This window comes from Lepisosteus oculatus, chromosome 11 (genome assembly GCF_040954835.1).
Source record: "Lepisosteus oculatus isolate fLepOcu1 chromosome 11, fLepOcu1.hap2, whole genome shotgun sequence".
Lineage (NCBI taxonomy): Eukaryota > Metazoa > Chordata > Actinopteri > Semionotiformes > Lepisosteidae > Lepisosteus > Lepisosteus oculatus.
In genome coordinates, this window is record NC_090706.1 from 17,063,911 (window position 1) to 17,073,581 (window position 9,671).

The following is a 9,671-nucleotide window of genomic DNA, read 5'->3' on the forward strand; positions in this document are numbered from 1 at the left end:
GGACTTCTTCAGAATAAACAGTGAAACATGAACCAGTTGACACATAAGTGGACAATACATGCAAGTTCATTTAAAAGTAAAAACAGGAGGCACTTCTTTACACAAAGTGTGGTGGGAGTAGGGAACAGGCTACCAAGCCCATGCTGGTAAAGTCCTTCCTGGCTGGATAAAACAACTGGATGAGGATCAGATCAGGTTTTAAACAAGAGGAGGCCTTTATAGCCTGTTTTTGTGTGTTGATATTTCATTCTTCCCTGTAATTGATTTGGTAACATTTCCCTTGCCTTGCACTTGTATTGTTGTTCTGAGGGCATGCTGGGCTGTAAGAGCTCACTCCGGTCACAGAGAGATTTGGTCACTGGTGTGATTTAATGACTGGCTTATTGCTTGATTGGCACAGAGGTAGACAGCACAGAGACAGGCAGGCAGATAGCATATCGACATGCCTCATGCTCTCCTGAGCAAGTACAGCAGTACCCACAGCTCCTCTAGTATTCACTTGTGTCTACATAATATCTACCTCCCTCACCACAAGTCGAAACGTATCCATAACCCTAACCCCGAGCTTAATTCCATCGCATTGACTCCGCTCCAAAATCCAACCTGTAACCCTAACCCCAAAATTCGGCAAGCTGTATCAAATGCCTTTCCTATGCTCGTGAACCCCTGGAGACACTTTCCGTGCTTTCAAGGGGGTAAGGGGGAGGACATCGGGGCGTGGCGTCCGTAGGACACTTGGAGACCCGTGCATGTGCCCCCGGAGGCCACCCCTCCTGCCTTAAAGAGGGGGCCGTGAAGTGTCCGCCTCTACCTCCCAAAGCCCCGTACCTCCCAGGCTGCCACCCACAGTAACGAGTCCCAGATGCTCGCTAACCACCAAAGCCCCAGAGGGAACCGCCGCGAAGGAAGCAGGGGCTATTCATATCTTCGCAATGAGTTACATTGTTAAATAACACTCAGCAGTCAAATAAAGCCCAGAATTAGGCCTGGAAAGTGCAGACGGAAAATGAGAAGCTGCGGTTGTGTGTGGAAAACAGCTGCAGGCAGCCTGCGGGATGGGGCTTCAGCGCGGAGAGGAGCAGGAAGGGGAGGGGAGGGGCAGAGCCCTCTCTCTGCAGGTCTCAGGTTCCAGCGCCTGGGTGGGGAGAGGGCGCTGAGGGGGACGGGGGGGGTTAATGCAAAGAATGCCCCCCCCTCTCCTCTTCACCCTCTCATTGGGTACTCATCAATGCTGATGCAAAGCCACCAGGAAACGTAATTATTTGTAACTGAACTCTTTGCTGCAGGATCCCTTTCGAATGCTGTTTTTTTTCCCCCTAACACTGAAGACAAAGCAGCATTATAAACTGTGGCAGTGCCACCAACCCCGCCAAGCCCTGATTTTTGATTTGTGGCTCCCATGATATGCCTTATCCCAGCTGCACATGGCTTGTGCAAAGGAGAGGAGCAGTGAGCGACGGTACTGCCTGTCGTGATTTTGCACACGTCTAAGCTTGAGGTTTGTCCAGTGGTTTTGCCAAGTTGCAGTTCAAGATCCTGAAGTCCCCTTCTGTCACTGTCACTCCACGACAGCCTTCAGGGGAAACCCCAGTTCCCCAATCCCGGGGGGGGGGGGGAGGGAATCCCAATCCCAATCCCAATCCCAATCCCAATCCCGGGGGTAATGACATTCCCTGGATACAAAACAAGTCAGGTCCGGACGACAGGGCTCAACCTCACCACCTTGCACATAAAGAGAGGTCATTTATTGATTAGGCCAACCAGGAATCCACAAAATACGATTTAGGTTAAATGCATAGTTAGAACCTGCACAACACAGTGATGTGTTGTTTTCCAGGAAGCCAAAGTAATTACGCAACTCTTTCAAAGTCTTGCAAAGGGACAAATGAGTACAGCACTAATTTACAATCTGTGTGCGTTTCTGAAATTCTGGGCCCGAGTGAAGATCTGTGGCGTGAATAGAGTCTCCCGCTTCTATGCACACAAACCAGAGGACAAGAGTGGAAACTACATGGAAGTGCATTTAAAGAGGAAAACAGGAGACATCTCTTTACTCAAGGGGTGGTGGGAGTGTGGAACAAGCTGCCCAGCCACAGTGTTGAAGCTGATACCCTGGCTTTTCTCAAGAAACATCTGGGTGATACATTTGGATCAATGAGCTACTAAATACCACACAGGCTAGATAGTGGAGGCTGAACGGCCTCCTCTGGTCTGTAACTGCTGTTATGTTCTAATTCACTCATCCAAGAAATATAAATCTGATTAGTTGAAACGACTAAAACACATGAAGTGGTTTCATATATTACCATGACGTATTTGCTGAAGAATGACATGATTTGATGTAATCCTCCAAAGCACAACCACTATCTCTTCACATGCACATGCCCTTATGATGCATAGTATTAATTAAATATGGAATCACTTTTTACAGATAAGTAACATATGTCCAGTCCATATGGACACCCCTGAGCAAAACCAGCCTAAAGGCCTAATCTAATTAACATTTCACAAATTAAAAAAAACTCTGTGAAATATATTTTTGACCTAAATGGACAGAAACATAGCACAAGTACTTTACAAAACAGGGAGGTGTGTATTGGATTACATTATTGATTCTTAAAAGCATGTACAGTACGTATGTCATGAAACATTTTCTTAAAGAATCTCTTGACAGTCAGGGTAGATAAATTGATTTTTGGAAGTGTTAATACTTCTGAAATCACAATCTTTTCAGGCACAAATTACAGAAATGTATTTATGAAAGTCACAACAATAATGGTGCACATTTATTTCTCTGCAATAAAGCAATGAAAGCAATTTCTGACAATATTTTACATTTGTTGAATACCAAAGGAATTAATTTTCAGTTGGCAAAAATATCAGACAACAAAGCAAACATTTTAATATGATTTTGCTTTTGATTTTCAGTTAAATATATAAAACTGTGCTCTATCTCCCTTTTATATATAACAGCGTAAGAATGAGGTTGATTTCCTTAGCCATTTTAAATAAGGATTGCGAGCCTAATTCAGTAAGAAGTGAGCTAGAATGTTGCATGGATTCCACAAAAAACTAACTCAAAATTACCACTGCATTGAAAAGATTAGAGAAGCACACTGTGAGGGCTGATACAGATACACTGATACTGGGACTTATCAAAACCAAAACTACCTTGACACTGGTGCCATAGAGAAACATGGTAGCTGCTGAAGAGCTGAATGGCCTGTTCTCAGAACTACCTTTCCTTATGAACAGATAAGCTCTGCACTTGTGAAGCTATCCCAGCATATAGGCTAAATCTACCTCTCTTGTCTGACATTTGAGGGCTTAATTCGAATGAATTTAAATGTTTACCTGTGTGTTTTTTTTTTTAAGGGGCATGCACATATATTAGGCAGGAAAATGGGATACAAGAGGTGAATCAGCCAGGCCTTGGTGCCTAACTGAGTTCAGGCCTCAAGTGTTACATGCAATGAGTACACAAACACACTCTCACCCTCACACACACACACACACACACACACACTCACACACTCAGCAGCTGGTCCCCTCATGATTCTAGTTCAGGCCACACAGCAGCCCCCAGGAGCTCACAGCCATGTCTTGTTTATTACTGTCATTACTGTTGTTATTACGTCTCATAATTTTTGCTGGTAACGGACGGCTGATGACGAACTGCTAACGTGGTCTGTGGCAGCCACATCAAAGCACCGGGGAAAACTCGTTAAAACAATTAAAAGGAGGAACAAACGAACATCATGCAACTCAGTGCCAAAGCCACCCCAGGGGGGACACACTGTAAATATGGTATTATATTCAACTCAATATTGGGAGAATGGGGGTGAGGGTTGAACAGTAAGGGGGTTTCAAACACTACAATGACCAAATGTTATAACGGGATCGAAATAAATGCAGAAACAAGGATAAAATTAAAAAGAACATAAGAAAGGTTACAAAAGTGAGGAGGTCCACTTCTTCCATTTGATAGTTATTAGATAATTGATCCAATTAACCAGCCACTTCTTGAGGGAAGCCAGATATCCACTTTAACAATATGGCTGGGTAGCTTGTTGCTGACTCCCACAACTCTTTGTGTAAAGTGCCTCTTGCTCTTGCACTTCCATGCAGTCACAATTCAGTCAAGGCTACAACAACAGTGTCCCACTTGGGAATTGAACCTTCAGTGTCCTACCCAAGAGTGACTAGCAGCTCAATGATGACAAAACCAGGACACACAAAAATGCTGCCCTTGGATAAACTGTCACTCTGTCCGTACCACTGTCCTTTTGTAGCTTAATTTCTCACCAACTGAAAAGTTAAGACATTTCTGAGCGGAAGGTGAATCAATGTTTTGCCTGAGGGGTACAGATGAGTAATTACTGGAGCAATAAATAACCATGAGATAAATCATGGATGCTGCCTGCAGCACAGGTTCAGATTGGCCTTTCCCAGGGACTGCAGACGCAACGCAAACTGAGTCACATCCGCCCTTCGTCAACAGGTAAGGCAGCAGGTGAGACCAAGTCGAGGCCTCCAGAAACTAGCTCTGCAGTGTTCCCCGATTATTGCCATGTGGGGACAATTGTGAAATTGGACGGTTGCTGATATCCGAGACTGTTCATCATCGGTTGTTCCTTAAATACCTGTGGTCTGGTTAATCCTAGTATTGAAATACAAATTGTCTGTGATAGTCAACAACATGTTGGGCCATGTGCTTTTCGACAAGAGGGAAGTCAGTCCAACTCTCTATATGAATCCTCGCTTCTGTCCTCCCGTCTCATCTGCAGTGTGGTGCTGCTTTTGAGGAGCTCTTTAAATTGCTTTTAACAATGGCAATTTGCAGCCTTAATTGCGCTCCCCACTTCATCAAAGCTGCTCCCTAAAGAGATACTTGTTTTATCCCATTTGTTTCCTTTTTCTGTGAGCGCGTGTGTCTGTTACTTGTTTTTTCAGAGGGTGTGGGAGGGTGAAAATTAAAGTTGGACGCCTCGTTTCATTTTAATCACATGTCCCTACAGTCCTCCCCCCCACCCATCACCACCACCACCAATGAACAGCAATCACAGCCGTGCACACTGCCCGATGTTTTCATCTCCTACGCGTTAGGTCCCATCAGGAAAAACAGAACAGGAATCTTGGCAGTCAGAGGTCTGGGAGACAGGTGAGAGCATTATGACGTCAAAGGGAAATACTACACGAATCTGTTAATGCAAAGCGCAGGTCACTGATGCGACACTATGTATAGCATATATTCACAGCCACATGGGTTTTGACTTTACTCTGATGAGAGCTCCTCCGGATATGAAGAGTGACGTATAGATGACACAGGATGCACCTAATGTGATATCACCGCTCTTGCAGGTAACAGCCTGCACAGCAATAAACAGTGTGGGATAATGATATGGAACGGGCTCTGATGCACACCTCCCTCTTGTCCTTGCTCAGATTTTTCCACCAGATTTTTCACCAGCTCTGATCACACACAATAGTTCAGGCAGTTCTCGGAGAGGAATATAAAACCCCCGCTGCACGGCAGTTTGAGCTAGTTCACTTCCATAGCTGCTGACGCTCACTCTGACGGGACTGACAGATCAGAAATCCAGTCCACGTAACTTTGTGTTAACTTCTCCTCGCCTGTGTGAGCAGCAAAAGGTTGTGGCAACAAGCAGGAGACGACCCTGCCCGTCAGCCTTCGCCCTGCACAAGAGTCCAGCCGATATGAAAGTACGAGTCTTATCGGGTTTTTCCTTGCGGTTCTGTATGGGGGGAAAAGCCATTCACTGAAAGAAACGAGGGTGCCATTCGATCCAGCTGAGACCTCACCAGATGACATCACCTCCACAGAAAGCCAAAAGAGGCTGGCCAGCCGAGACTTATAACCAGCATTTCAGATTCAGAAACTGGCTTGTCCTACTCTCTAATATGCACCAACATCATCACTACAGGATATAATTATATTACAATTTACACAGCTCTGAAAACAAACTCCTGTTATTATTCCCCACACAGCCAAAGAAACCCGAGATATTGCTGGATAGATCTCAAGGGAAAAAAAAAACATCATCTATGTTACTCTTGCAAAGTAGCAATTTTGTGTATGTAAAACAACAAATGCACAATTCCTGCTTGAACAAAATACAAAAAAACTCCCACCTCCAAAACAACAGAAAATTATATTCTCTCAGTCAATAAACGCAGTGAAACACAACTTGACAAATGTAGCTTACAGCTTTACACTTTGAATAGTAATAATACAGTATACTATATACTATACTAACTGTGCACGTCATTTAATAAATGTTTAATGGATGTATTATGTATTATGATTAACTAATTCAGCTTGTGATTTTATCCAGAGTGACTTACATTTGTACCCATTTAGAGCAAGGTATTTTACTGAAGCAAACTCATCAAATAACCTTCCCTTTCACAGCACAACAGCAGAGCCCCAACTTAAGATCTGAACCTGCACCCTTCCAGTTATAGGACCAGAGCCCCGCTGTAATTTAGCACTGCTGCTCTGTTAAGCAACTATTAGTAGAATGATTTCAATTAAATCACAGCAAACATCTACTGTGGATTAATTCCATGGCATTAACAAACCCTAATCCCGACCATAGCCTGAACCATACCGCTAACTGTAAAGCTTATATAATAATTTCTTAATGAGATTTTAAACCATTGCATGTGAAAAGGATGTTAATAGACGGTTATAAGCGAGAGTTAACCTAAAGTGTGACCAGAATTAACTGTTTCAACGCAGTTTGTCGATTCTACCAGAAAGTAACAACGTTGTCCAGAGTTGCGCAGCAGAAGATTTTTAAGTGATTTATTTTCGTATCTCTCAAGCACACGAGTGAATCTGAAATCATGTAATCTGAAAGATCTGTATTTAAATGTAAAAATCTGTATCCGCAAATCCGGAGCTAAATCCAAGAAATACACATGATAATGTTTACATTTCGCAATGAGGTATTGCTGTACATAGAAGCATTTCAGCGCAAACAACGCTGTCCCGGTTTTCAACACAAATTCTGCCCCTTTCCAACTTTTCCTGTAGTTCTGTCGCTGGGATAGGCTGTAGGCTATTTTTTAACATTTATCGTATGGATGTGACTCCTCCATTTAGAAATGTAACTGACGGATATTCGTTTCCTTTCCAGCTCGACGCTGAAAAGCGAGCTTCGTGCGCGCCCGAGTCCAGGCGCACGAATTCGATCCGCGCTGCCTCTCTCACACACACCGCAGGCCGCAGCGCGGCACTGAAATCCGCGCTTTGACAGAGTCGAGCCGGACTGGCTGAAGGCGAAATTCAAACAAAACACTTTAAAAGAATCTATTTTAAATCTACGACGATTCGGCATACTATCCGGTGTACGGCTATACATTTTGGATGTTCCGGTACATTGAAAGACTCGTATCCAAGCCCTCTCGGTAAAAAGGCTCGTCTTAAACTCGCAGAAAACGTGAACTCGCACCTGGAAATCGATTCTCGACGAGTCAGATTCTACACGCGGCGTTCTCTAAATTCCTCTCTATTCCTTAAGAGGGGAAACAAATCTTGATGTGTTACACATTTTTCGCTGAAGTCCGTTGTGGCGAGTAAAAAGTCTAGTTTTTTTCCTCCAGCCCAGCCACCCGCACACGCCTGACAATTCTCCCACATACGAACGTTTTCCTTCAAATAAACAACCCAGTTCGAACACAAATTATGCGATAATTCTCAAAAGCGCCGGGGATAGGGAAGGCATAAATGAAAGTCGCTCTAATCTCACCGAGCGAAAATGCAAAAAGAGACCTTCGAAGTTTTTAACAGCACCTTGCGTGATTCGCTTAGGAGTCCTATTCAAAATCATACACATTAACCAATAAAACTGAGTACGACCGGTACGCCAACTGGTACTTAAAACGAACACCCTAGTATTTGTAAATCTGCTCGGGTGAAATATATCTATGTGTGTCAGGGTAAAGGGGCTCTGTTTCAGAATCAGGTGCAGAAAGTGGTCTGGCAGCGCTGGCGGCCGGGGACCTATCTGACCAGACACGGAGAAGGCGCCCTTCTCAAGCGGTCCACGCCAGCCGGCCAGAGAGCGGGGGCAGTTGCTGAGTGCCCTGCCTCTTCGTGGCAAGGGGACGGAAACACGCTTTTTCATATTTGCAGTACTGCAAACCAAAGATAGCCCGACCTGCCGAAGCCAATCTGTCCTTTTATGAAAAGGGGAGCCTCATTTTCGGGGACCTGCACCTGCTTCCTCGCAGTTTAGTCACGAAGGATTACAGCGCTCATGGACGACACTGAGGAAAGAGTCGCAGCAAGACGCTGAGGCTACCCTCCACTTCGACAATTTCCACGTACGCGCAATAAATCACTCACGCAGCTCGCTCCGGACACCCGACATTTTCAGTGGGTTTTTTTTTTTTGGCCCATGCACGTTCGCAACGAACGTGCTTAACGGGGAAAACACCGAGCCCCACTGGTTCATGATTTATCCTCAAGCGGACTGTCACATCCCCAGCGTCGCCCTGCATCCGGTGAGCCGCCAGCGACGAACACTGGCAGCCGGGCACCTCGGCGTTTCGCAAGTCTGACAGGAACTTTTCACACGAAGTGTGTCTGACAGCAGATGACTCCCTGGGGGTTGACGACACACAGAAGGACCACAGTTTACGAAAAGCACGTCTCTATACAGAGCTACCCACGCATGTGGTGCGCGTAACTCACACCACTGGAAAACGATCCTCGGCCGCAGGCTGAATTAAGTCTGAAAAGGGGTATATACATGTACAGTATCTATATAAAAGGTCGGCCATGGGATTTTTCTCAAATTCGCAAAGGTGCAAGGGCCACACGGGTCTACCTCACACCAGCGCAGGACGCCGGTGACTCGCTCCGAGGTTGACATCGGTAATTACGGAGACGAGACAGAAGGGAGTTTTATCCTAGGCTTCACATCAGCGGAGCTGAAAAGAGTTTGCTCCTGGAAGGGTAGGAAAAGGGTTATGGGGTGGGGGTGTGGAGGATGCGATCATATTTGACGCCAATACTTACCGACTGAACTTGGAAAAAACACTTTTAGAGAAAGTTACTCATGACTGATCGCGATTTAAGGAGCCCTGAATCGCAGGGAACAGGCGCCTTCGCTTGGTAACACGTACACACACAAGCAGGAAAAAAATCTCTTAAAATAGAAACCCTACCCTACAGACTTCATTAATTACATTCAGATAGACGCACAACAGGCTTGTAAATACTATGTTAATGAGAAAGTTATGCCTCATGTGAATAAAAAGCTATAAGCGATATATTTCACAAAAAGCCGTGAAAGTTGGAAGCAAACTAAAGACTCCTTGTTTCTTATTAGGTACTAAAAGGTGCTGCCAAAGCAACGTTTTCTTTTCTGGTTTAAAGAGAAAAAGACTTGTTTACAGCCTTTCAAACGTATTAAAAAGAGCAAATTATTGATTTACACGGCACGTACCATTATGGTGCAGGGAAGTTTGCCAAAAGTCTCAAAGACCCATTTTTTTCTTTAAAGGAAAAAAAAAGTGCAGCTTCCAAAAAGAGAGAGAGACTCGATTTCTTCGGTGATACCGGAAGCACACAAACCTCTCAGCGCAAGACGGCCTGTAGCCCAGCAAACATTTCTTTAAAAAAAAAACCCCAACAACTC

The 9,671-nt window shown here is 44.7% G+C and overlaps 1 protein-coding gene across 12 annotated transcripts in view; it reads right to left on the reverse strand.

Annotated features, from left to right (window-relative positions):
* nfixb (nuclear factor I/Xb) overlaps positions 1–9,671 on the reverse strand; it is a 202,478-nt gene that overhangs the window by 165,800 nt on the left and 27,007 nt on the right. The window contains exon 1 of one of the 12 annotated variants that reach the window (XM_015349040.2): positions 9,480–9,571. The exons of 10 other annotated variants lie outside the window; for them this stretch is intronic. In XM_015349040.2, the coding sequence (XP_015204526.1) occupies positions 9,480–9,482 (3 nt within the window). In that variant the 5' untranslated portion in view covers positions 9,483–9,571. Of the gene's footprint in view, positions 1–9,479; positions 9,572–9,671 lie in introns of those variants that run through there. One more of the 12 variants, XM_015349043.2, reaches the window with a different exon arrangement.